General features: G+C 53.5%; 2 protein-coding genes across 4 annotated transcripts; both read right to left on the minus strand.

The window, feature by feature from the left end:
- Positions 1–41: 41 nt before the first annotated feature.
- Positions 42–10,978, minus strand: PKN3 (protein kinase N3). 2 transcript variants are annotated; one of them, XM_054584277.1, is made up of 22 exons: positions 10,940–10,978; positions 8,773–9,005; positions 8,450–8,603; positions 7,805–7,916; positions 7,607–7,734; positions 7,213–7,396; positions 5,665–5,811; positions 5,469–5,578; positions 5,230–5,373; positions 4,746–4,821; positions 4,494–4,662; positions 4,202–4,304; positions 4,023–4,096; positions 3,430–3,493; positions 3,192–3,283; positions 2,632–2,808; positions 1,878–1,940; positions 1,698–1,774; positions 1,102–1,244; positions 907–1,014; positions 433–513; positions 42–309 (listed from the first exon to the last, which is right to left on the minus strand). In XM_054584277.1, exons 1-22 carry the CDS (start codon positions 10,961–10,963, stop codon positions 97–99), a joined length of 2,676 nt encoding a protein of 891 aa, XP_054440252.1. In that variant the 5' UTR covers positions 10,964–10,978; the 3' UTR covers positions 42–96. The 2 variants fall into 2 exon arrangements, with proteins under 2 accessions (XP_054440252.1, XP_054440253.1); XM_054584278.1 differs by having other exon boundaries at positions 125–309; positions 477–513.
- Positions 10,979–14,798: 3,820 nt separating this feature from the next.
- On the minus strand, positions 14,799–25,914 carry SET (SET nuclear proto-oncogene). Of its 2 annotated transcripts, XM_054584288.1 has the most exons (9): positions 21,542–21,666; positions 21,229–21,305; positions 19,636–19,693; positions 18,851–18,993; positions 18,386–18,489; positions 18,170–18,283; positions 17,317–17,487; positions 17,071–17,217; positions 14,799–16,566 (listed from the first exon to the last, which is right to left on the minus strand). In XM_054584288.1, the coding sequence occupies exons 2-9, from the start codon at positions 21,299–21,301 to the stop codon at positions 16,543–16,545; spliced, it is 834 nt and encodes a 277-aa protein (XP_054440263.1). In that variant the 5' UTR covers positions 21,302–21,305; positions 21,542–21,666; the 3' UTR covers positions 14,799–16,542. The 2 variants fall into 2 exon arrangements, with proteins under 2 accessions (XP_054440263.1, XP_054440264.1); XM_054584289.1 differs by lacking the exons at positions 21,229–21,305; positions 21,542–21,666 and adding an exon at positions 25,791–25,914.
- Positions 25,915–26,505: the final 591 nt, after the last annotated feature.

Below are 26,505 nucleotides of genomic sequence, written 5' to 3' on the forward strand. Positions count from 1 at the left end.
GGCCTCCAGGGCGGGGTGCGCAGCTGGGCAGACAGGTGGGCAAGTGGGGGCTCTATCAGTCAGGGCGGCAGGGGACAGGGAGGCGGGGAGAGGCTCTTAGGGCTCCAGGAACCGCTCTGATACAAAGTCAAAGTCCCGGAAGGCGGCCTGTTGGCGGGCAGTGAGGGGGCTGCGGGGGTCAGGCGGGGTCAGGGCAGGCGGCAACCCCGTGAACTCGCCCTCGAAGTAGCGCAGGTCTGTGGGGCCGCAGAGAGTGGGCGCAAAGGGGGGCTGTACAGCACGGGCGAGCAGAGCCTGCCAGTCGGTGGTCTGGGGATAAGGGCAGAGATGCCTGAGACCACAAAAATGGCTGCCCACATGGTCTCTCAACACCTCCCGCCAGGTCACTGCCAGTGCCAGGCCACTGGGACCGCTGTGGTTGTGGCCACTCACCCTGAAGAAGGGCTGGGTCTTGATCTCCTCAGCGTCCTGCTCGCCCGCCCCCAGGCGCTTCTCCGGGCACTTCTGGAGGAGCTGGGCAGGAGGGCAGGGCTCACTGAGGGCGCTCGGCCAGGCGTGGCTGCCCCGCGTACCCCCAGTGAGCCAGGCTGCGGGGCCCCACAGACAGGCGGCGATGGGCCAGCCTGTGGGCCGGGAACAGCTGTCCGGCCCAGCTCTGGACCCTGCGGTGGTTATCTTCTTTTTCAAAATAAAGTTTTTTTAAATCCTCATCAAAGAATATGTTCAATGGCTTTCAGAGGAAGAGAGAGAAACGTCGATCCGCCACCTCCTGTACCCACCCAGACCGGGATCAGACCCAACACCTAGCTATGCACCCTGACCGGGGATCAAACCCGCGGCCTGCTGGTGTACGGGACGGGACGGCGCTCCAACCCATGGAGCCCCCTGGCCAGGGACAGTGGTTACCTTCTGAATGAGCTCGAGCCCTTGCACCGACAGGAAGTGGGGATACGGGGCATCGGCGTTGACGATGCAGTCAAACACCTCCTCCTCGGTGTCCCCTGGGAACGGGCACTGCGGGGATGGGGGCTCAGCAGGGTGCTGGGCCACCCCCTCCTCACCCCGACCTGGAGGCCCCTGCAGCCCGGGTTCAGCACTCACCTCGCCCACCAGCATCTCGTACAGCAGCACGCCCAGCCCCCACCAGTCCACGGCCCGTGTGTAGGCCTCCTGGGTCAGCACCTCGGGGGCCAGGAACTCAGGGGTGCCGCAGAAGGTGCTGGTCCGATCCCCAAAGCCGATCCCTGTAAACCAACGGCCACACCAACGCCGGTTCAGTATGTCTGGTCCACAGTAACCTCTGTGGTTATAAGAACCAACAGCCAACCCTTATGTCCCCATGCACCAAATCGGTGCCAAGCCCTGCCCCCTACTCTTGGAGGTGGGAATGGTTTTTATGCCATCTGAGGGAGGAGGGAGCAGAGTCTCAGCCAAGCTCACATGTCAAGGTCATGAGGAAAGCAGAACCCAGTGCCTTCTCCCAGCCCTGAGCACAGGCTCCCCCTTGGGCCAAGGGCGAGCTATGGCTCCTTCAGAGCTTGCAGGGCTGGGAAGGAAGCACCAATGCGTCCAGGGGGTCCCTGGAAGGAAGACAGTGGCGGGGAGATTTCCCAGGAGATGCCACTCGCCCACCACCCCCGGCCCGGACTGGGAGGGGATGGCTGGAGGACGTGGGATCCGGGACGGGAGACACCCACCTTCCTTACACAGCCCGAAGTCCGCGATCTTCAGGAAGCCCTGGGCATCCAGCAGCAGGTTATCCAGCTTAAGGTCCCTGAGGGCGAGGGAGGCAGATGAAGGGGGCCCCTGGGGTGGCAGCCTGGGAGGGGGGCAGCGCTGCTCCCTCGCCACTCCCTGGCATCTCGGGGACAAGTTACCTGTAAATGATCTTCTTCTCGTGTAGGAACTGCAGCCCCAGGACCACACAGGCCAGGTAGAACCTGGAGGAGACGTAGGGGGAGTTCAGGCTCAGGCCTGCGGGGGGAGGGCAGGGAGGCACAAGCATGGCGGCGGCCTGGGGGCTCGGATTTCCCAGCCAGAGCCAGACGTGGGGCGAGCCTCCTGCCGGGGCTCGGTGTCCTGCAGAGAACAGCCCCAAGGTTGTCCCAAGGTCGCGGCCGGCCAACAGTACTCCCTTCCTGGGAACTTAGACTGTGCCAGGGACGAGGCCGAATTCTCACGCCTTTTTCTCCCAGCAAAAAGCTCCCAGCAGTCTGCATGCCTGTCTTTCAACTGAGGATCTGAGACTGCAGGTAAGTGACGTGCATGGGGTCACACAGCTGGTGGCAGAGCTGATGAGCCCAGACCCCAGAGCTTACACTCATGGTCGAGAAATAACTCCAGCTGCCAGTGACTTCCTAGTCCCTGGTCCCAGGGCTCCGTAATTCATAAATATTATGCTCACGTCTGTAACAAATCTGTGACACAGTTATCACTACACCAATTCCTAGCTACATAAACTGAGACCCAAGGTCACAAATGCTGTGAGCGTTGATAAGAATTTGAACCAAGGCCTCCCTGACTCCCTGCTCCTCTGCCGAGGGGCGCCTGGGGGAAGCAGGGTGGGGGGCCCGGGTACACGGAACCGTGAAGGCTTATTGGAAGGGGCAGACACGAGGGATGGAAACCCACCGGGCCTGGGGCTCCGGGAAAACGTCCTCATGGATCTGCATCATGAGGTCACCACCCGGCGCAAACTCAGTCACGAAGCAGGCGTGGCTGGCGGTCTGGAAGCAGGCAAGGAGGGACAGCAGGAAGGGGTGGCCCGTGCGGCCCACGGCCTCCAGGATCCGCTTCTCGCAGTACAGGCTGCAGGGGGTGTGGGTGTCAGAGGGAAGGAAAACCTTGCCCTGCTGTGCCCTGCCACCCCCCGGTCACCCAAGCTCAGTGCGTCTTCAGTCCAAATGCCAGGCAGCTGGGCAGAGCGATGGTTTCTATGTGTCAGGGGCTCACATGGGTCGTGTAACCTGCACAACCACCACTGCTCCATTTTACAGATGAAGAAACAGGCGCAGAGATAAGAGGAGACCCTCCCAGGGACCATTCACTGCAGGCGCTAAGAAGAGAACCCAGGCGTGGCTGGCCCCAGAGAGCCACCACTTCAAAGCCCCAGGAGCCTTCTGGTGCCCAGAGCACAGGCCGGCCATCCGGGGCCCCCTCCAGGCCAGGCGCCCCGTGGCATCAGCACACACCTCTCCATCTCGTCCCGGCTCAGCACCTCCTGCTTCTTCAGTGCTTTGATGGCGTAGTATTTCCCCGTCCCCTTGAACTGCACCAGGAGGACCTGGGGACCACAGGGAGGCTGGGCTGCAGGTGGGCAGCACAGAGGAGCCTTCACATCCCCCACCCACTGCCTAGCGATCGCAGGGTCCTCCCAGCTAATGTGCTGAGGCTGCCCACCCCCTCCACTGCACCCTCCTCAGTCACTACCTTCCCGAAGTGTCCCCGGCCCAGCACAGCCAAGCAGCGGAAGTCCTGAAGCCGGGGGGGTTTCCTGCAAGAGAGAGGGCACAGGAAGCCCCCTGGGACGAGGGCTGGGCGTCCACCAAGAGCTGGTCCAGACCCTCCCCGGCCCCTGGCCGGTCCTGGTCTGTCCCCATGTACAGGGCTGGAGCGCCCGCGTGGAGCTCCCAGGACAGCAGCCGCCTAGAGTCTGGCATACAGCTGGAGTCCAGTAACATCGGCTCAGCCCTGGCCGGGTCGCTCAGCTGCTTAGAGCCTCATCCTGATACACCCAAGTTGCGGATTCAATCCCTGATCTGGGCATATGCAGGAATCAACCAATGAGGGCATGAATAAGTGGAATGACAAATCAATGTTTCTCTCTCTCTCTCAAATCAATAAATTAAGATCTTTAATAATAATAATAATAACAATAATAGTACTGTTGGTTCAGAGAGTCAGAACCCGAGAGTGAGCCAATGAATATGCCCAGGGGCTGTGGGGTGATATTTGAACAGATACACAAACCCTCAAGGGAGCGGACAACGACCTAAACATGACAGGGAGCCTGGCGAGGGTACCTGGAGGCTGAGGCTGAGGCTGGCGCAGACGGCCCGAGTCGAGTCCTGGGCTCCATGTGGGGGCGTTTGGTGCGCTGTGGGGGCGGAGGGGCTCAGGGCGGAGCAGGGCTTCCTTCCTCTCTCTCTCCAGCTCAGCCACCCCCCTGCCCAGCACCTCCAGGGCTACCATTCCCTCTCACCGGCGTCTCCTCGAGGGTTGGCTCCCGGGGCAGGTAGAGGCGTGGGGGCTTGGGTGGGGGCCTCGTCTCATCTCCCAAGGGGGTCTTCTTGGGTGGGACGTCGCTGTGGGGAGGAAGCAGACGCACGGTGGGCACAGGCAGACGGAATAGCTGGGGGGCTGGACACACAGCCATGCTGAGAGACAGACGGGTCAGAGGGTGAGCAACAGGGACAGAAAGACAGACGCTGACAGAGCCTGGAGAGGTGGATGCCACAGCGAAGCAGGCAGTCTTGGGGGAGGTGGTTCCTCACCTGGGTGAGGCTGGGGCGGCAGCCCCCCGAGGCGTGGCCGGCGTCCGGGGGCACCCTTTGGGAGGGCTCACGGTGCTTGGGGAGCTGCAGGGGGGCAGCAGGTTCATGACCAAGCGCCCCCAGGCTGCCATGCTGAGGTTCATCTGGGAGGCCCTCAGGAAGTCCTGACCTGGAGCAAGAGGGAGCTTCGGTCCCGGGGCCGCCGGGGCCCCTGCCCGGTTCCCCCTGCGCTCGGCCCTCTGCCGTCCTTACCCCTGCGCTTAGAGAAGATGCGCTTCTGCCTCTGCAGCCGGGGCCTCCTCTCAATGACGGGGTCACAGAAGGTCACCTGTGGGGACAGAGGGCAGGGCTGACGACCAGTCCCCTCCATCCCCACCTGCCATGGGCGCCTCTGCAGCCTCCAGGGTCCCGGCCTGAGCCCCCAGTGTCAACAGTGCAAGAGCCAGAAGGGCCCAGAGAGATGGATTCAACATTCTCATTGGAACCAATGGGGAAATGGAGGACCGGAGAAACAAGGCACTTGTCCCGGGTCCCACATGAAGCAGAACAGTCAAGACAAGGACACAGGCTTCTCGACTCCCGTGAGGTTCTCAGAGGTGGCCTGGGAATCGAGTCTCGGGGACCTCCTCCCTCCGGGCCTCCGTTTCCACTCCTCTGTTTGGGTGCGTCACAGTCTCCAAGGCCCTCCAACTCCGATGGAGCCCCACAAAATCAGAAGGCTGGGGTCTGCGGGCACCTGGGCAAAGAGCAGCCCCTGTGGCACCAGGCTGAGGGTGAGCTGGTGACAGGCATTGTCCAGGAAGTCCTCCAGCCGCAGGAAGGCCACGCCACACAGCTGTCGCCAGTCCCGCCAGCGCACCCCGATCTCCAGCTCCCGGGCCTGTGTCAGAAAGGTCAGGTTGAAGATGGGGCGCAACACCAGCCTCTAGCTGGCTGGCCTTCCACCACGTGGCCCGAGGTCACCCCTGGCCTCACCCGCTCCAGGGGGATGTCAAAGGTCTGGTCCCAGCACTGCTTGGCCACAGGGCCCCAGCCCGTCTGGCCCACAACACGATTGTCCACCTTTAGCACGGCCAGCACTTCACCTGCAGGGCCAGAACCAGGGCTCAGGGCGGGCCGGGTGTGGGGGTCCTCTGCTCCCCCCCACAACTCCTTGCAGCCCCCTACTCACTGGCCAGCTCGCCTCCGCCACGCTGCTGCCTGGCCCTGCCCCGAAGCCAGCCCGGCGAGGCGCTCCCGGCCAGCGCAGCCACAGGGGAACGGCCAGGCACAGCTGTCAGCAGCTGCTCACAGCCCAGGAGGTGGACCTGCAGTGTCCCTGTGGGGAGCGTGGGGGAGGGGGGGTGGAGGTCGTCAGGTGCCATCCTCCCATGGCCACCACCAGTGGGCCCCCGGAGCCTCAGGAATGCGCCCTTCTCTAGGAGATGGCTAAACCCAGGGCCTCCTCACAGGCCCTCCTCACAGCCCTCTGCCTCCCCATGCGCACCGGCTGGCCCCCCCTCTTGAGCACCGTCCGTGTGGTGGGGACAGCAGGGACACAGAGGCAGAAGAGTGAGACTCAGGCCGCAGCCAGGCTGCATGGAGCCACAGTGTGCGACATGCTGCCCGGGAACGGGAGCTGGGGAGCAGGGAGCCTGGCCACCTGAGCCGCCCGCCCCTCCTCCATGGGCCTCCGTCTCCTCATCTGTACAGAGGAGACGAGTCCCAGTCCTGTCCTACCTCCCACGAAGGGTACGAAGAGGGTTTTGCCAACCAAGTGGACTCATTTTGAGGGTCACTAGACTTTTGTTCCTCAAAGGGTAGGAGAAACAGTAGGACTCTAGCCATTTCTGAGGAAATAAACTGGCTCAAAGAGCACCAAAGAGTCCAGGCCTGGGGATTGCACTCCGAGGGACCTTATAAAAAAGGCGGTGGCTGGCGTTGGAAGGTTATCTTGGGAAGGACAGGGAACGAAGGTGTTTAGCCAAGACACGGGATACGAGTGGCCGCAACGGCTCCCTCCGAGGCCGTTGACAAGCCATTTCCCCCGCCTTTTCCAGATTGTCTGTTTGGCCAAATCCCATAAGCCCTTCAAGGCCAAGCTCATACACCATCTCCTCCAGGAAGCATTCCTGGGTCCCCAAGGCCAAGCAAGGGGTCCATGCAGCCCCTGTACTTCCCCTTCTCAGCTCTGCTCACACTGGAATTGACCTGTGTACCCGTGCACCAGCAGAAAAGCGCTAGGCCCTCCAGTTGGTGCTGTGTCCCAAGTGGGAAGCTCAGGACTTCCGAAGTCTGCACCCCGAGATTATTCACTGATTGCAATGCAGCTGCCACTATAAGGAGACAGATCCAACTTGGGATGAGAAAGAACTCTGTAATAGTCCATGCTGCCCAGGGCTGTGCACTCCCTAACACTGGCACTTTAAGCATTACCATGGTTACTCAAATAATCGCTCCACAGACAAGAGTGCTAACTGTGCCCACAGAGTGCACGCCACATGCGACAAACAACTCACTGAATTTCCACAGCGACCCCACAAAGTAGGTGCTGCTATCACCCCCATTTTACAGATGGATAAACTGAGGTTGGAGGAAGGATGTCAACTGCCCAAGGCCACACAGCTAAGGGGTGGTGGGGCCAGGAGTGGACCCCTTCTCCAAAGCTCTTCCCCACTGTATTTCACAGTCCTTTCCGGAAGGAAAGGAGAGCCCTGAGGAACGAGGGACCCCCAGCTACCTGTCATGGCGATGGGCTTCACAAGTGTCCCTGAAGGCAGGGGGCTCCCCGACACGGCTGTCCGCAGCTCCCGGGCCACTCGGCCACGCAGAGGGTGGGCAGGGGGCAGCCCCTCCAGCAGCTGCTCCAAGGCCAGCCGTAGGAGGTCCAGTTTCTGGGAGGACTCCTGGAGCTGGGCCTGAGCCTGCAGAGTGGACACAGGCCCGTGGGGTGTGGGGGCGGTGCCTCGGGCTGCCTGTGGACACCCCCCGTGGGGTCTAGATGGAACGAGCCTCCTGTTTCCTCCCTGCCATCCCGCACGGCCAGTCCACAGGGCTTCCCACCACTGCCGAGGGCAGGATGGGAGCAAGGAGACACTCAGAGGGGTGACGACGGGAGGGGACGATGGTCTGACCTCGGCCAGTGCCTTGCGGTCTTGCGTTCGCCGGCTACCCAGCAGCTTCACCACATTCTTGGCACCCTTGGCCACGGCAGCCTCAATGCGCAGTCGGTGCCTCAGCTCCTCTGCCAACAGCTCAGGACCTGGCGGGGGGTCAGCCCTCAGGCCCGTGCCCGGCTCTGCCCCGCCCATCCCCACTTCCCAAGGCCTCACCTGGCTGAGGGGACCCACTGGCCTCCAGACTGCTAATCTTCATCCGCAGCAGGGCCACCTTCAGCTGGCTGTCCCGCAGCATCTGCTGGGCAGCTGCCAGGAGCTTCCTCCCCTAGGGGGTCATGACATATGCTGGCCCAGGGCCTCCCTGGTCAGACCAGAGACTGGAGCCAAGCCTCCCCCATCAGACCAGGGACTGGAGCCAAGCCTCCCCCATCAGACCAGGGACTGGAGCCAAGTCTCCCTCAGTAGGCCAGATAAAGGGCCAAGCCTCGCTTGTTAGACAAGGTCTGGGGCAGAGCCTCCCCCTTGAGACCAGATAAGGACCGAGGTCAAGCCTTCTCCAACCTATCAGTACTGAGCTCCCCACATCATGCTGGGAGGCAGGGCTGGGGCTGGGCCTTCCCTACTAGACTGGGAACTTGTGCCTTTTCTGTTAGACTAGGGGTTCGAGCCATGTCTTTCCCGACCAAGCTGGGATCTGGGACTATGCCTCCCCCATCAGGCTAAGGGTTCGAACTGTGTCTCCCTTATAGGGTCAATGGCTGGGCTGCATTTCCCTTTCAGAACAGAGGCTGGAACAGCCAGTTCTCCCCTAACAATCTGAGAGCCAAATCTCTCCGCATCAGAGCCCAGGAGCCTTACCTTGGGCGTGCCACTGGCATACGTGTGGGTCATGTTCTCAGCCCCCTGCTTCACCTTCAGCTCCACCTGCAGCTGCCGCTGCAGAGCCTCCAGGTGCCGGGCCCTTGGCTGCTCTGCTGGAGGCTGGGGTCCTGGGGCCACAGGTTCTGTGGGCGCAGAGTATGGGGCACGTGAACCCTCACCCACAGACCAGTTCTCTCCTCCCTCCCCTCCTGGACAGGGGCTCCCTGAGGGGGGTCTGAGAGCAGTCAGGGCCAAGGTCCGAGGAGCTGGGTTGGCCTGGGGCCTCCTGTCCCCAGTGGCCCCCCAGACTCCCTCACTCACCAGCCGCGGGGCCGGGCAGCAGGATGCGGGCATGGAGCTCCTGAAGTTCCCCATGCAGCTGCTCCAGACGGCGGTTGGAGGACCTGAGCAGCTGCTGCACATGGCCCAGGTGGCGGCGGTCTGTGGCCACCCGCCGCAGGTTCTCCACACCCTCCTTGATTTTTAGCTCCTTCTGGATGGCCCGGCGGATCACCTCTTTCTCATCCTCTGGCGGCCGCTGGCCTGCCCCAGGCTGTGAAGGGCAGAGGGGCATGCCACTCAGTGCCCGCTGCCACCGGCCTCGGCTCACCACCGGCAGCGGAGGAGGGCGGCACACACGGCACCCAGGACCCACGCGCAGGGTGTGGGAAGCACCTCGGACTGCCGAGCTGGCATCCCTAAGCCAGGTGGAAACCCCAGGGCTCTGTATCCCTCCCAGGCTCCTTCCCTCTACATTAGAGAGAAGGTGAGGGAGGAAACCTTTCATGTGTATGTGGCGCTACTGGGTGTCAGGGTCTGAGAGCTTTGTGTACGTGAACTTGCCTATCCTGACAACAGCCCCATGAGGTAGGCGCAGCTACGTCCCCACAGCATAGGTGAGAACACAGATACAGAGAGATGTTGAGGGATCTGCCCGAGGCCACAGCACAGGAAGATTCCACCCCTCTGGGGCCCCACCCCTCCCTCCCTGCCAGCCACACTTCATCGGGCTGCTGCTGTAAGGCCGGGGTTCAGACTCAGATTTGGGGCCAGAAAAGAGGCTAGGGATTCACTCAAGGTCAGGGGCGGCTGGAGGCCCGAGTAAGGATCAGGACTGTTCCCCTGATGCCTCAGGTGGCAAAACAGAGACACACAGAAGGGCTAGGACAGTCACGGGGAAAACCCCCCCCCACCCCACGGCTCCTGGGAGGAAGTAGAAGGCTTTCTCATGACTTCACCCCAGGTTAGAGCAAGGAAGAGGAAAACCTTCTTCCCAGAGGCCGTTTCATACCTACAAAGCCAAAGCTGACCTCCGCCCAGAGTAACCCATGACACCTCCCGGGGACCCTTGCAGGGCCTCCACCTTACCTCTCGGCTCTCCATCTCCCGAGCCCAGTGGAAGGGTGGCCACCCCAGCCTCAGGGTCCCCCCACCACCCCAGGACTCGGTGCCCCGCTGGCCAGGCGGTCAGAGGGGAGGGGTGGGGCTCAGGAAATCCTTTGCCGGCTCTAGAGGAGAAGGCCAGAGCCAAAAGCCTGAGCAAACAAAGATCCCATGGAGCTGGGGGCCCGGCCACCGGGGTCCTGAGTCACCCAGCCTGCCACTGCTGGGCGGGGGTTCACAGGAAATAGGAAAATGTGTACAAGTCACTGCTGGAACAGGCGGAGGGACCTCCGGAGGAAGGGAGTGGGCGGGGGCAAAGCAGCTCCGAAGGCTGCCTAAGCTCTTGGTCGGGAGGAGCACTCAAGGAGCCTGGCCGGGCCACCTCACCCTTGAGCATGGCCCAGACTCAGTCTGCTGTGGGCTGGACTCCAGCCCTGTGCACACACACCTCCCCCATTCGCTCGGGACTAGAACGGCATCTCTCCCTCCCCAGCAGCAGATGTGCACACAGCCTCGACCCCTGTGCCTGCGCGCACCTATTGTCAAGCTCTGCCAGGAGCCCGATCCCCTCCCTCACCTCAGGGCTGGAACCCGCTGTGTGCTCGCGGGTTCCCGCCCAGGCGCGGAGCGGGGCGCCTCAGCCTGGAGACCACACTCCTCACGTGCCGCGTTCTTTGGGAACTGGCTCCTCAAAGGCCCCTTCTCCCGACCCCACGCATTTTTCTCCCCCAAGGTCGCTCCCCAATGTGCCCGCATGAACCCCACTTTGCTTTCCTCACCGATTCCCATTGGCCTTAGAGTCCTACCTGGAAGAATCGATTTTAGGAAACTTTGGGGCCCACCCTGGTGGCTCTGACTGAGGATTCAGACGTGCTCATAGGCTGGCCTGACTGGCGGTTCTGAGTCACTTGGAAGTGATTTGGGGACGTTTCCAGGGGGCATCAACGACTTACCCCCAGTGCGCAGTTATGCCCTGCGAAGGGGTAGGGGGCCCCGGGGCAGGAGCTGGGAAGGGACACAGGACGAGGCTGGGCACACCGCCGGAGGCTTCCCCCGCCCCCCTCGGCCCGCGCCCGCAGCCCGGCCTCTCCCGGAGCCGTTCACCTGCCGCGGCGCCCCCTCCTCCATGGCGCCACTCCGACCGCTCGGCCCCTCCTTCCACCAGTCCGGTTCCGGAAGCCCCAGCCCCTCGGCCGAGACTTTCAAAACTTGAAACTTCCCGGGAAGCGGCGCCGGAGCCGCGGGATCGGGCGCCCCCTCCCGAGGTCCGCTGGCCCTCCGTGTACCTGGGATCAGCGCCGCCACTCGGCCGCGCCAGGTCGGCTCTCAGCACTCCATCCTGATCCCGAGGCCACAGCGCCTCCCCCGGATCCGACGTTTCGTGGGATTTCGGACCGGCACCCCCTCTTCTGAGGCCGCAGTTCCCTCTCGGTGACACTGACCCCGGTCCCGGGATAGAAGGGCAAGAAGGGGCATTTCCCGCGCTGGGGTTCTCTGGCTGCCCTACCGCGTGCTTAGAGGGGCGGGTACGAGTGGAGGCAGCGCCGCCTGCCGGCAGCGGGGCTCCGCCGGTGTGACCGATCCACTCCCGGCCGGCTCTGCCTCCTCTTCCTCGGAACCCCACTATGACCTGGCTCCGCCCCTCGATGTCTCTTCCTCGCAGATGTCGTTGGTGTAAAAAGGGCTAATTCCAAACCTGTCGCCCCCACGAAATCTTGTCCCTATCTAGAGTCACTATAAAAACGTAAACTTCTGAAAAAACTGAAGCCTCACCCAAGCTATGCCGAATTACGGGTCACAGATGAATAAACCAAAACGGCTCTCATGCCCCCACGGGAGGCCTCTGGTTGCCAGAGCCTCCGTTCCACCTTTGCCCTGAAGAGCCCTACTAAAGTGAAGCCCGAACCCTAACCTGAGTGGCTGAGGCGTCGTCCTTGAAACCTAAAGGCCGCCGGTTGGATTCCCGGTCCAGGCACACGCCTGGGTTACCTCCTTCGTGGGGGGCAGGCCGGGTGGCAACTGATGGATGTTTCTCCCCCTCTTTCTCCCTCCCTGTCCCTCTCTCTAAAAATAAATGAGATATTTCATTAAATGTTTTTCAAAAAGTGAAGATATATTTACACCCTGTGAAAGTCACTATCTCAGGAAAGTAACCAGCCTGCACTGGACATCTAGGCAATGGCTTGCCTATGTAGGAAGCCCTGGTCCAGCCACTTGTGATCCTGTGCTCCCTTGCACCTTGTGCCAGGGCTTCATTGAAAGTAGCCATGTCCCAGAGATCAGAAGGGTCAATGATTGAAGGTAGCCTATTGGCTGACTTGGAATTAGGTGCCCTCCAATGTTTCTTATGGAGGAAAGCGTACCTTGAAATTGGCACATGGTGGGCAATCCCAGGTTGTTGCCCTGCCATGGGAAATCAGCCATGAGGCACTCAAATGCAAAGGCAACTTGGTCCAGTTGTGAACACGCCTACCCTTCAAGCCAGGACACTTACGGATACTTGTATCATAGTTGTTGAGGGAGAGATACTAACACAGAGTAGGCTCTTAATATTTTTTTTTAGAAAGATTTGAGGAAACATCAATTTGTTGTTCCACTTATTTAATGCTTTAATTGGTTGTTTCTTGTACATGCTCTGACCAAAGACCAAACCCACAAATCTTTGTGTATGGGGACACACGAAAACCAACTGAGCTACCTGGCCAGGGCCAGAGTAGGTTTTCAACTGGTACCTATAGCATCAAGCTGCCCTGATCTGGATGTAATTAACCGTAATTTAGAAGTAAAGACTCTCAGCTTCTGACTGCAGGTCATAGGCTCGGGTAAAAACTAGCAAAGCCCCCCACACTTCAGGAGGGTGGTCTGTTTCCCATTGGGAGGACCACTTATCCACTCCTGCAGCCAGAAAGCTGAACTACATTGAAGAACCGCAATTTCCGAATTTGCTGAGAAGTGTTTTACTGTTTCACTTGTCAAGAAGGAAAAGTTCAGAAGTAAAACTCATCCTTTTTAATGAACCCCAGGCTGGACAAATTACAGGGAAACCTGATGGAAATCTGACCAGATAGGTGTGCTGTATGTTTAACAGTGATGTCAATTAATGAAATTTTAATTCCTAGCAAAATTAAAGTTTACATTCAAAATCCATTGTATAGTGGACAGTACAAACCACCTCTCCAGCTATCCAACCATACAACTATCAAACTGAAAGGAACCTAGATTTCCTAGCAGGATACATAAACACTTTTCCCTTTCTATACTCGTTTTTCTCAGTATTGCAAACATCTACATTTAGATTGGCCTCCCTCAGGTACTTGCGTACCCATCGTCACCAACTAATCAAGCTGACACACACTCTCCTTTAAAAAATCCCTTCTTGTTCTAATCACAGAACTGCAGTCCTTTCCTTCAGATGTTAAAAAATTTTAAAGTCTTCAATAAGCACAGTCATATATACGATCACAGCTCGGGTCGAGGATAGATTTTTCAAATAAGGTGTCCTCTTCAAACCACCAGAAAGGCTACTCATTCATGTCCTTAAAAACTTCTTGCCCTGACTGGTGTAGCTCAGTGAATTGAGTACAGACCTGCAAACCAAAGGGTCTCCAGTTCAATTCTCAGTCTAGGGCACATGCCTAGGTTGCGGCCTGCATCCCCAGTTGGGGGTGCGCGAGAGGCAACCACACATTGATGTTTCTCCCTGCTTTCCCCTCTCTAAAAATAAAATCTAAAAAAAAAAAAAAAAAAAAAAATTCTCAATCTTCAGGAAGCCTAGTCTTCACTCTTTGCATCCGAATTCCATTCTTGTAGAAGACAGGGGTTTACAGGAAAATTTAACTGAAGTCAGAAAAACAGTCTGTTTCTGGGACCGAGTGAAACTGTGAAACCACTCATGTTATCCTGCAGTAATGATATAAGACTGCCAGGTCAATTCAGAACACAATTGTCCAGGAATCCTCTGAAGACGAAAAGGTCCCCCAAATTCGGAGTCAAAAACCCATTGCTTGTATAAGCCAAACAGCTAACCCAAGTGCATGCCCAGTGATACAAAGCAAGTCTATCAGCCCTTCAGGACATCCAGGTACTCTGAACATCGTTTAAACTCCCTTTTAGAGCTAGAGTTGGGTGAAAACCGTCAGGGCCTGCTAGGAAGGTCAGAAAGTAGTTAAATCTTTTATAAACCAGGACACCATTGAAGAAACCAATATTAACCTCAACTGCCAGGATGGATTAAAATAGAATACTCCTTAAGGTTTTGAAATTAACATAAAGACACATTACAAACTACTGTCTTCAATGCCCCAATTTGTTATTCGAGTTCCCCTCATAAGCTGAGCATAGCACAGCTTGCGAAAATGTCTTCCCAGAGAAAACTAAACAGCCATTTGCCTTTTTCTTTTTAAATGTCTTTGTACCCAAGGAGCTTTGAGCCTTTCATCTAGCACTTTCCAATACATACTTGCCTAAGGCCCACTAGCTACTCTGTAGCCGTTTTCCAGTAGAGGTGCCACTTTGTTTTCTCACAGCCTCCTCACACTCTGCAAGGTCTGCAAACTGGGGGCACCGGGAGCCTGAAGGGTGATCTCAATAGTTAGAAGGAAATTACCTTTAGTGACTCCTTTATTTTTACTGTATTTCCAGAATAAAATGGCATTATAAAATACTTCATGTGACCTATAACCCAAAAGTTCCGTGATCGCACTAGCATAAACGTTTCATTAAGCTGCAACTTTGTTTACAAACATCACAGGCTTCCGTATTAATTTGACTTTTCTCCTCAGAACTTACATTTCAAGTAACACTATCTTGTCCATGTGTCTCATACATACCTTTTCATGTACATGTTACCTATGCTAAGAATTTCCCCGCTTCACGTCTCTATGAACACAAGACAAACTTATTGCCTAGATCCAAAAGCAAGAAACAGTTCTCTACAAAACAAGGAGAATGACCCGTCAAAAAAAAATCTTTATGTTCCTTTATTGGAGCAAGATTCCTGACCAGTATACAGTGATGTATTTACTAAACAGAGACCTGTGCAGAAATTACATACTATCCATCTAGATAGGTTTTTCATTACACTTTGCCTATTGATGGAATAGTTCCATTTATAAAGTTTTATACACCAAAAAGCTTTGATTTTGACCAGGCTGTCCATTAATCTCTGAAAAAGTGGCATTTATTTTAGCTATTATATTTTACAGCGTTAAAAAGCGTAGGCATTAGGTAGCTTCTCAAAATGTTATTCTTTGCACAGTGGCATTTAGCAGACGAGAGTCCACCATCTCACCCAGACTCACGGAGACAGGTCTCATTGGAGGGATATGCTAAATAGCTGGTCCTTAGAAACGAAAGTACTCCTGACCTGAGTTTAACCACCAATACGGACTTCTTACTGAAGGCCTGTCTTCTTGGCCACATTTTATAGTCCCAATAAAGACACGCCAGCAATAGCCCCACGTGTGACTCAGCTTTAGAGCACCAGGTCTGTCTGATGGTGGTGGCAGGCACTATTATGATATCCAAGTAAATAGAGATCCATTTTTTTAAATGCCAATTTGAAAATACAAAATTAAGTGTACAACATACTCAGAACTGAGTTTTGAGGAATCTGGTATTCCAAGTCATTTGAAGATTTTCAAAAACTGATAGCAAATTGTATTCATGATGTTTCCCAACTACAGAGACATTAATACATTGATTCGAATCCTTTTACTCAGTCCACATCGCCCTGGGGTCAGCCTGCGACATGCATATCGGAAAAAAACAGAGTTACGTTGACAAAGTTTGACAATGTTATACAAGTCGATCCTGAAATCTGCACTGAGAGAAAAGCATCAAATTCTTTGTGTACACATTTAGTTTTATTGTAACAAAGCAACTTGTACACTTTTAACGTTTAAAACTGAGCATCTTTCCTTTCCAGTGAAACAAAAGAAAATTTAAAAATAAACAGAACAAAATTACAATAGAGAAATGTCAATTCCGAATAAGATCCTACAGGTTCTGCTGATTCTCCCACTGAGTGGCAGGGCTCAAGTCATCATCAGGAGATTATTTTATTTTAAAAGTGTCATTTTAAATTGCAAGGATGTCCGTTAAACATCACAATTAAACATGCCAAAGGAGAAGCCATGTTGTCAAAATGCCCACTTAACCCACCCAACATCTCAAACCCACCCTTTGCTGACCTTCTATAACCCCCTTTTTTTTAGTTTTTTTTTTCTTTTTTTAAACAAGAGAAAGTAGACAGATACATGTTGGTAAATGCTAACTGTCCATATTCACATAGAGACACAGTGTAATCTCTGAGCCCAATATACAGAGAAAGGAGGAAAAAAGCTAGAATTCTATGCACTACTACACAGGGGCCTAGCACCCTCCAGCTTCCAGCAGAGCTAAGGAAGCAGAAGGTTTTCTTTTTTCCCACAGAGCACGGTGGTGTTGATTCCATAAAGTTTTTGTCAAGAGAGGAAGGGCTAAAAAATAAATTTGGAACAGAAAGGGGCAGAGATTCTTTTCCCACTGTATTCTGCTCAAGGTACATCCCCCCCAAATAAGGTGAGAACCATGGTGTAAAGGAGAGAAAAGAGACCTCAAAAACAGGGAGACTGAGCACAAGAGGGGGGGGGAAAAAAAAAGGCTGCAACTTGCTCCCAGGGACTGGAGAAAATTAAAAAAGAAGATTGGAATCCATCAGTGTTCCATTAGTCATCTTCTCCTTCATCTTCCTATAAGAAAAAAAGTGGGAGTTAATCTTTATGGTTAATTCTAGAGTCATTCCCCAACATTCACCGGGACCATGGACTCCACAGCTCATAACATGCTATGAGGACATCTCATTTTATGAACCTATCCATCCCAACCTATGCATTAAATCTCAGCTCAAAGACCCAGTTATATTATTTCAGCCACATGCGGATCTGTTATTTGGAAGATTTCTCAGAGTTTGTCCAACTGCACTATCCATATCACATTTAGTAAGTACTGGTAAGGGAAGGACAGGATTTGAGTAGTCATAAAAAACTAACCACAAAAGCAGAACTAGTTAAAAATCACGGATACAGGGAGCTTATCAAAATTTCTTTTAATCTTGGAAAACAAAATAGCTTTTCTACAAATTCTCCCATAATTAGTTGAATCAGTTCCATTTTATAATAATGTATCTTCCAAAGTAGCAGAGTGAGTTTTTTGAGGACTATCTTTCTGGACTTATCCAAATTCTCTTTTTTTACCTCTCCTTCCTCCCCCTCATCATCATCTTCATCTTCTTCACCTTCATCCTCATCCCCTTCTTCATCAATATCTTCCAACCCTTCTTCTTCTTCATCATCATCATCATCTTCTTCTCCTTCCCCTTCTTCATCATCCATATCAGGGACCTTAAAAAAGAACAAAAACAAGAGTTGTATTAAGAACTCATTTTCAAACAAATGAAACAATCGCACCTTGAATTAAAAAAAAAAAAATTCTCAACTCACCAAGTAGTACTGTAATGGATTTGGCCAGATATCATCTTTGATGACTTCTCCTAACTCATCTGCACCTGCATCAGAATGGTCAGTAAACCAGGTAAAAAAGCTCTCTGGTTCCTCATGCTGCCTCTTCCTGCTGGCTTTATTCTGCGTTTGACTCGAACGTTTCGTCAAATCCTAAATGAAGATGGGAGAACTGTTGACACAGGCTCTCTATAAGACCTAGATTCCCTATAATTTAAACAATGAGAGTCTCATCCCAAAGGAGAACAAAAACTGAACATCAGTTTTTTATCAACACTATTAGTCTTATCCAGAAAAAATTGCAATATATAAAGAGAATTCTAGGTCTACACAGACTATCGCCAAATTTCTATGACAAGCTTTTCCTGAAAAAAATACCATCTAAATTTGGCTTTTACGTAAGATTAGTTCCACAAGCAATCTAACACAGTGTAATTTAAAATATATTTACTGGGGGGATGGGAGTGGGTGGATGTGGAATAGGGTATGGGGGGGGGTAAATGGTAACGGGAAAAAATAAACTATAATGTACACATCTCAAAAAATATATAAAAATATATTTACTAATTAAATGCGGGCATAAATGGATTTTGGGAAGTAGTATGCCATTTGAAGAGCTAGGTCACTAATTAAGAAACTAAAAACCCTAGTCCATTTCTTTAAAAACTTGCACTGTAATGTATGAGAGCTCCTAGCTATTATGTTTGACTGAAGGGTTTTTTAAAAAAAATATTAAGGATTTGCATATAACACATTACCAAAGCACAAGTATTGATGAATGATTCAACTAAACCAAAATATACAAAATATTTTTGCCCAACAATTCTTCAAATACCTTTCCAGATTTCCATTTGATTTCAGTGGACTTTGACGATGGATCACCACTCTCATTCAGATGAAATTCTTTGGAGAGAACTTTATTTTCGAAGTAAGGATTTTCATCAAAATACTGTAATAAATGATTAGAAGATTAAAAACCAATACAAACAGCTCATCTAGCCAAAGTTCAAGTTAATTTCTACAGTGGCAAACCATAGTTAGTGATACTCACAAAATCTATTCTGTAACCTGATTTAATATCTTCAAATTCTGTCACTTCAACTCTTGTCAAATAATGCAGTGCCTCTTCATCTTCTTCCCCAAGCAGTGCAGACACTAGGTCAACAAATTATAGGTCAAATGAGTATTAGACAGCAAGCACTAAGTAGGATTTCAAATGCTTGTTAAAGCACTGTACAAATTTTCCAAACTTAATGAGCATCTTTGGTTTCATAAATCCATTATAAACCAAACACCAAATGGCTCAAAGTGTCTGAACTATCACTCTCTTTTTATCAATAAAGGAAATCCTGAGTTAGAATACACTCTTCTAAATAGAAAACATTAATTACAACACAGAGTGTTTTAACCTCTGTATGTAAACCAACATGATGGACCAAGTCCTCAACCAAAGTTCCTCTACTGACTAACAAGCGGACACCCCACACTCCAATAATAATGCTCTGCCATAACATACCTTGTGGATGGTTGACAAATGTTGTTACCCAAAAATTTGGGATTTTGGCGATCAATTCTGACCTCTTCTGAAAAAATGGTTGGCGGAGTTTGTTATATTTCTGTTCTACTTTCAAAATCTCCTCACTGGCTTGTTCATTAAGTCTGAATCAAATGAAAAGACATGTTGACAATGATGGTATTTAACAAATACAAAAATTGCTGAAACTACAAAATATTTGTTAGCTTTAGAACAGCACAAAGTACCTGTTTATAATGACCAAGTCATCTTGATTTTTGTACCTATCAAGTCTAAATTAAGATGACAACTTAATCTGCGTCAGGCACTCAGTAATTGGCAGTGCTTAAACTTTAAGTACCCAGAAGCAAGAATTTTGGTAACATTGTATATTTACTTCAAGTTCTCTAAAACCAGGCTAACTTCAATTCTGTCTCCCTCCAGATCAAGGGGAATAAAGACTGCTAACCAAGTAACAAAGTTATATGGTAAGACAGGGCAACACTGATGCCATAATGATAAACTATCAGAAGTCCATGCAATGCAATTCAGACAATTTGTAGCCTTTGAAAGAAAACCCAGTCTTTACAAGGGCAATGTACTTCCATCAAAACCTTTCTGGTGATTACAAATATTGTACAGAGAAATATCACTGACTTCATATTTCCAACTAAGTTGTAACCATCTGCACTTAGCGAGTGGATACAGAGTTGACCATAGTTTCAAAAATCACCAGACCTTAAGATGTATTTCAGAAAACTTTAGCAAAGTGAATTAAAAACTTTTACCTGTCTATTTCATTTTGTACTTCATCAATATGTTCAATTGCTTCTTGCTGTTCTTTTTCTGCAAGAAAAAGGTACATAAAACTCAATACTAATTAAAAGATACATTTAACTGGCTTTCCTAATGTTAACACTGTCTTTGGTGACCTGTTATCAATAAAGCTGTTTGCAAAAAGAGAAACTGCCTATAAGGCATGCCCTCCACGTGTTCATGCAAGTAGTTAACTAATCACTTTTTAATTCAAAGATTATTCCCAAACCATGCTATCTGCTAGGCTCTTCACAATGTCTGTAGCACTTTTAGGAGTTACATTACAAGAAAAAGGATTGTTAAAGTTTCTATTATGAAAGAGAGAGAATAAAACCTTATTCAGAAACTCATTGTTCATTTTATCACATTATGTACCTACAATACACTAGTACCAGCTGTTAACCAAAATAAGGGAAGTAACCCATGACATTAACAAAAATCAGGACACCATCTATCTCAATGGAAGAATCACTCTTTATGGAAAGCTGAAAATAACCCAGTATCTACAAGTAAAACACAAGACACGCCTACAAAGACAGGGAAGGGTCGCAGAACTACCCCGCCATCGTCAACGGTCTACCTCCTTAGAATATGAGCCCCAAGACTCTCATCAGACCTTTCTCACCCCTCCAACCCAATTTCATGCGAGCTGATCTCAAATGCGGCCCAACACGATCTTGGAGCACACTTACAGGGAACCAACAGCGAAGTCGGACAACTAGGAGCCACACAAGGGAGAAGAAAAAGAGCTGTGCTATGGAAAAGGTGCCCTTTTGTCCGGTGAAGGCTGCAAAACCTACAAGCTAAGTGGGCGTGAAGGGGCCTGCACGCGCGGTTCATTTCCGGTAACCATCCCGGCTTTTGCAGCCCCCCTGCCGAGAAAACCTTAACGTAAAAGGCAGGAGATTTCCTAACAGCCATTATAAAGACCCTCCGACACCCTGGTCGCCACGCCAGGTTTCTCGGCGCCCGGCCGCGACGGGGTGGCCACCCCACGTGGGGAGTGCCCGGGGCCGACCGGAGCATCCTCCGGGGCGTCCCAGGCCCAACGCGCCGCTGGCCGCGTGCTTCCCCGCGCCCCCACCCTGACCCAGCTCAAGGCAGAGAGCCGCGCGGGGGCCGGCCTCCGGGTGGGGATACGGGGGTGCCGTCCGCGGGCCGGGCGCAAAGGGGGAGCCGCGTGGAGGCCCCGGCGCGGGGCCGCGTCCGGCCGCACCATGTGGCGGCGGCGGCGGCTGATGGGAGCGAGGCATCATGGCGGAGCACAATAAAGAGAGGCTTCTCGGGAGGGAGGGAGGGGGAGGAGAGCGAGGGAGGAGGGAGAGGAAGGGGGGGTCTCCTCCGCCCGCGCCGAACAGGCCGCAGCGCCCCCGCCTCGCAGCGCCGTCCGCCACCGCGGCGCCAGCCCGGCCCCGGCCCCGCGCGCACAAAAAAGGGCGCCGAGACGCGCGCCGGCCCGTCCGCCCAGCGCCTCCAGCACGCCTCGAGCCCCGCCGGCGGCCTGCGAGCCGGGCGGGCGGCGAAGATGGCGGCGCGGGCCGGCCCCCGCCTCGCCTGCTCCTCACCTGAGGTCTCGTCGGCCCCGTCGTGGTTGGAGTTGAGCTCCTTTTTACTGACTTTGGCCGCCGGCGCCGACATGGTGCTGCTCCGCGGTCGGGGGGGGGAACGGGGAGGGGGAGAGGAGAGATGGGAAGGCGAAGGGGGCGGGCAGCGGCTTCCCCTCACGCCACACGCGCGGGCGCTCGCTCGGTCCGGCCGCCTCCTCCCGGCGCCCGCTCGCTCTCCCTCCCCCTGGCTCGCGCGCGCTGCCCTCGCGGCCTGAAGAGGAGGGAGGGGCTGGGGCAACGTGCCGGGCCCCGGCCCGGGGCTCCTGCTTACGAAGGGGAGGCGGCGGCGGGCAGGCAAGCGGCTGGGCTCCTTCACTCACGCTCCCCGCTCCAGCTCGCTGCTCGTTCTCCCTGAGCCGCCTCCTCCTCCACCTCCTCCTCTCGGCTAGGGGCGGGCAGCAGGGCGCAGGCGCGCCAGGCCCCGCGTTCAAGCCCCGCCCCAGGCCGGAGAGGCTCGCGCCGCCTCGCCATTGGCTAGAGAGCCGGGACGAGGGGGAGGAGCCTCGGCGAGGAGACACAGGGCCTGGAGGAGAGGCGGGAGGAAGGAACGCGGCGACGTACGGGGCCGCCCCCCGCGCCGCGTACCCCCTCCCCCGCTTTCCCCTTCTCAAGCCCGACCCGGGACATTTGCGCGCTACTGCGCGCGGCGGCCGGAGAGGCGGGGCCTTGCTGGGCTGCACGCAGGCCCCCCAGCGGGCGCATCACGTGGTGTCGGAGCTGCTTCCCTCCTCTGTGAGAGAGCGGGGTATTCGCAGCCCCCCGTAAGGGCAGGCCTCCTAGTAGCATTGGGACCGAGAAATACATTCGCCCCTCCCCTTCCGCCTCCTGGGACACTGCTGGAGCATCCCCCTTCGAGGGAGAAGGAAGGCGACACTTCCCATCCTATTTTCTATATAGGGGAGACTGCTAGCCCTACTCACTAGGGCTAGTTTGCAAAGCCTGAAGCTGTCCAGCCCACTCACAGGGCCCTTTTCTGGCTTTCTGTCCAAGTTCTGCCCAGAAGGCAGTGTGCCCTTGGGCAAGTCACTTTTCCATTCTCTACCTATTAATATAAAATTATAAAATGTGAAACAGGCTGACAAATGCAAAATTATAGACTGCAGGAAAAGGCCGAACTTAAGTGGAAGTCCTCTGAAGATAGGAAGGCCGGTCCTTTTGACCCAACTCAGTGCCTAGCGCTTGCAAGAAACCCTACCTAGTGCTAATGCGCAGCGTGCCCCACACTGAGGCCACACAACTGAGGAGAGGGTAGGTGTTAAAATCATTTTGCCATGTAAGAGATAATAGGCCTGCTTTAGAGGCCATGTCTTGAACCATTAAGTAGGGCCGAGGCATTTGTTTAATGCTTTTCAGGTAATGCAATGTACCTCACTCTCCTCCTGACTCCAGGGCCCTAAGACATGGTCCTCCAAAGCTTCTCTCGTGTGTGTAACCAGAATTTGATATAGGATAATTTGCCTTCCAGCAAGCACATTTTACAGTGTCTTTATTGTTCAAGACAGTCCACCATGGTGAGTGATCGATAACTGTTAGTTAGCATCCAGTCCACCAGTACAGAATACAAATACCTTCTTGGGACTTGGCAAAAAAAAAAAAAAAAAAAAAAGATTTTCATCTCTTCCTTCCCCCTCCAAACCTGATTTTCTGTTGGGTCCAGCTCAATCCATACCTATGCGAATTGCAGACTTAAAGGAAGAATTCCTAGTATATGTTTGATAACCAGCTCCCAGAAGAGGGAAAAACCACCCGAAACCCTGATTTGCAGCATTTGCTGATTCCAGTGATGTATACTCTCACCGTGGTCAGTTTCCTGCTACCACTGTGATGTCCCTGAAGAGCTGGAAAGAAAATACCAGGCTCTAGGGCACTGCTGAAGACAGTAGCATGTGCCACAGGCTGTGATAAGCACGAGCATTTTCTAATTTAATTCTCATGAAATACAAGGTAGGCATTAATATCCTCACCTCACAGATAAACTCAACTTTTTTTTTTTTTTTTTGGATACGAGTGGCAGAGCCAAGGTTCTAAACCAGGTTAGTGTACAGCAAAGGCCCTGCCCTACCTAAGAGGTCTTCTAGTTTCTGACATGACCTACAGTTACATTTGACATCAAGACCTGGTGCACAATACACACAAAACAACGCTTCACCGTTACTAAGTGTGATGTGACCCTTAATCTTCTATTTTCTTTAAATGCAACGCACTCCACTAAAATGATTTCGTGACCCACAAAGGTGATGAAACATTCTGAAAAAAGCCATGCTGAGGGCTGCTTGCGGCACAAAGCCTGCTCACAGGTAGGTCCCAGTGGCCTGCAGCATCCCCGAACTGCCTGATCTACCTGTGTTCCCCAGCCATCTGCAGAGGCTCCAGAGCGCCCTTCCACAACCCCAGGCCTTAGGCCGTCCAGCTCCCTCTCCTGACCTTTCCCACAGCACTCAAGATGAACGCAAGGAGCACACACTAGGAAGTAGAAGAGAAAGAGAAAGCAAAAGGGCAAGAGTTTCGGCAAACAAGGGAGTGGCATGGACACACCAAGAGATAATTCACCCACTGTGCCATTATTCACTGCGGTCTCTCCTTGGCCTCTTACCTCACTCAGAATTCGTCCTCTCCTCCCCTCTCCAGCTGACTTTTGAAGGAGAAGAACTCCACAGCTTAAATAATGGAACAGGGAGGTGCCGGTGTTCCCTACAGTGCAGCAGTGTCCCTGGATGACCATGAGATCTTCACCAAGGCGGCCTTCAATACAATACACGTATACACACCCACCCCATCTCGCCCAGCCTCCGTTATCTGATCTGTAAGATGGGCACATCACCCACAGCACGCTGCTGTTGTGTGGGCTGGTGGATACAGAAGTGCATAGCACAGTGCCTAACAGATCAGTGCCCAGTGAATGGCATGAGCTGCAGTCTGCGTTTGGATGAACCACCCAGGAAGGACTGTGGCGCACCTTCTTGTCCCGCTAATTCTCCCAGGAAGCTAAATGGAAGAAGACCAGGAAGATTCATCCACATTTTGCTGCTCTCAAGTGGGAATGAATTTACTACCCATCTCAAGAACACAGATTAGGTGCCGATTGCTGCCTGAAGTGTTTTACTTCTATCGAAGCCTCAGAGATAGGTACCACTGAGCCCATTTTACAGAAGAGGAAAGAAACACACGTTACACCCCTTGTCCAACAAGGTCACACAGCCAGACAGAGCTGGGTTTCAGCTTGACCCCAGTGGGCCATCAGCTGGGCGGGCGCATGCATCCCACTGGACAAAGGCCCAGTGAGGTCAGGCTTGCCGCGTCGCCCAGCACATCCCTACGAGCATTGACATGCGGACCCATTGCTTCTTCCAGCTCAGCCGAGCCCGCAAATTCGGGAGATTCCCAGACCCCCACGGCCTCCGCACTGAGACAGCCGACCTGCTGCCACGTTCTCCTGGGGCAGTGCCATCCTGCCCCGCACCTATCCATGCCCAGCTCTCGTGAATGCCCCACCACATCCCCACTCTAGCAGGGAGGCCTGGTCACCAGAACAGCCCACTTCGTGCTGGCTTGAAGCTGTGTCTGCAAAAGGTAGCCCTCACCTCCAAGTTAAGGGTTGATGGGGCAGGCACAGCCGTGAAACTGACAATTACAAAGTAATGATGTAAGGGCTGCTCTGGGGTCGCTCTGGGCACTGCAACGCCAGAAGGGAGCTCCTAATGCCCAGCAGCTCAAAGGAAAATGCATGCATGTTAAGTAAGAAGTGGCTTTTCAGCAGAGAGCTGAAGAATAAGGGCACATGCACAGGTAAGGAGAGTGATCAGGCAGAGAACAAGTGGATGTCCGGGTCCCAGATGAGAGAACAGAGCCCCAAGAGGTGAAGAGAGTTGTAAAAGGTGCTGGAGAGAGCATGAACTTGGACAGGTTGGCAGGGACCAGGTGGGCAGAGCCGGGGACCTCCTGTCTCTATCTAAGGGCAAGGGCACAGCAAGGCAGGGGAAGGATTTTAAGCCCAGGAGTCACGTGATTGGCTTTGCTCCTGTGGGATGGGAGGAGGAAGCTGGAGGCAGGAGGAGGAGGAGGAGGAGGTGACCAGAATTGTGGGCCGGCAGCAGCAGCAGCAGGAAAGAGAGGTGGAGGGGATGAGAGACTGAGGAAGCAGGATCACCACGACTTAGGGATCTGACGGGACGGGGGAACGTAAAAGAGAGGAAAGGGGTCCCATGTCTGGCTGACGGTGCCCCATACCAAGACAGGGAACGAACAAGGAGTGTCCCGGGGCTGGGAGGCAAGCTCAGTGTAGGTATGGGGGCGGGGATGAGCTCCCACGTGCCCTAAGTCTCCCAGTTTTCCCCCTTCGTTTTTTTCTTCAAATCGACCTCACCCACTCACCCTATGCTTAAAACTCATCAGGGCAGTTGGGTTCACATCTCAAAACTTTCAAAACAGACTAGGTAAAAAAAAAATTTTTTTTAAGACACTTCAAAGTCAATCTTTGTGAATCCCTTAACTATCCAATAAAACGTACTATAGGGACATACCTTCCTTTGGCAAGTCCTGAGAGGCTGGCTTCTTCTCTGGCTTGGGGGCAGGAGGAGGTCTCGGTTTCTTCGCGAGGGGTGGGAGCGAAGACGGGCGTTTGGGAGCCATGCTGCGAGATAAGCCGGAGAATCTGACCGCCTGAAAGCGGCGGGGCTGGAAGCAGCGCTGAGAAATGAGAGCGCCTCAGGTGCGGGAGCTTTAAATCAGCCCTGGAGCCGCCCTGCCTGGAGGGGACATTTACATGACAGTGGGACACACACCTCATTCCCCCTCCCCCAGCCTCATCCCTTTCACCCACCCTCCAATCAAGATCTACTTCTTTTAGCGGCTCCCTCCACTTCTCCCGGGCCCTTCTAGGCCCGGAGTGGGCGGGGGAGGTATTTCCTCCGGGGAGTGGCCAGGGCTCTCCAGGACCCTCTGGGTCTGGACTTGAAACTCGGCAGCCAAATCCCCTAGGTAGGCTGTGCTGACTTCTCCTCTTCTTTTTTTTCCCCTTTGGCCTCCAGAAAACTTAAATGTGACCTTGCTCCACCTCAGCCTGGAACATTCTCTTGCCCTTCCACCCCCACCGCCTCCATGTTGGCGAACTCACTCATTCCCAGCCTCCAGGTCTCAGCTTGGAGGGATAAATGAACATTGAAATAAGGGCTTCCCAATCAAGAATTACAAAGGAAGAGGGAAAAGCAGGTACCCTAGAAAGCAGCCATTCATTCT

Source organism: Pteronotus mesoamericanus, unplaced genomic scaffold (genome assembly GCF_021234165.1).
Source record: "Pteronotus mesoamericanus isolate MK-2021 breed Mesoamerican mustached bat unplaced genomic scaffold, CSHL_Meso_final contig_78, whole genome shotgun sequence".
NCBI classification, from domain to species: Eukaryota; Metazoa; Chordata; class Mammalia; order Chiroptera; family Mormoopidae; genus Pteronotus; species Pteronotus mesoamericanus.

Bases quoted from the DNA above. Each gene is read 5' to 3' on its own strand.
- SET (XM_054584289.1), bottom strand. From the start codon at position 25,899: ATGGCTCCCAAACGCCCGTCTTCGCTCCCACCCCTCGCGAAGAAACCG. The intron at 18,284-18,385 runs GTGAGTATCACT...CATTTATTACAG, and splicing joins CAGGTTACAGAATAGATTTT to TATTTTGATGAAAATCCTTA. The intron at 17,218-17,316 runs GTGAGTTGAGAA...TTCTTTTTTAAG, and splicing joins ATCCATTACAGTACTACTTG to GTCCCTGATATGGATGATGA.
- PKN3 (XM_054584277.1), bottom strand. From the start codon at position 10,963: ATGGAGGAGGGGGCGCCGCGGCAG. The intron at 3,494-4,022 runs GTACCCTCGCCA...TCTCTCTTGCAG, and splicing joins GCCTCAGCCTCAGCCTCCAG to GAAACCCCCCCGGCTTCAGG. The intron at 1,941-2,631 runs GTGGGTTTCCAT...CGTCTCCTCCAG, and splicing joins TTCCCGGAGCCCCAGGCCCG to GTTCTACCTGGCCTGTGTGG.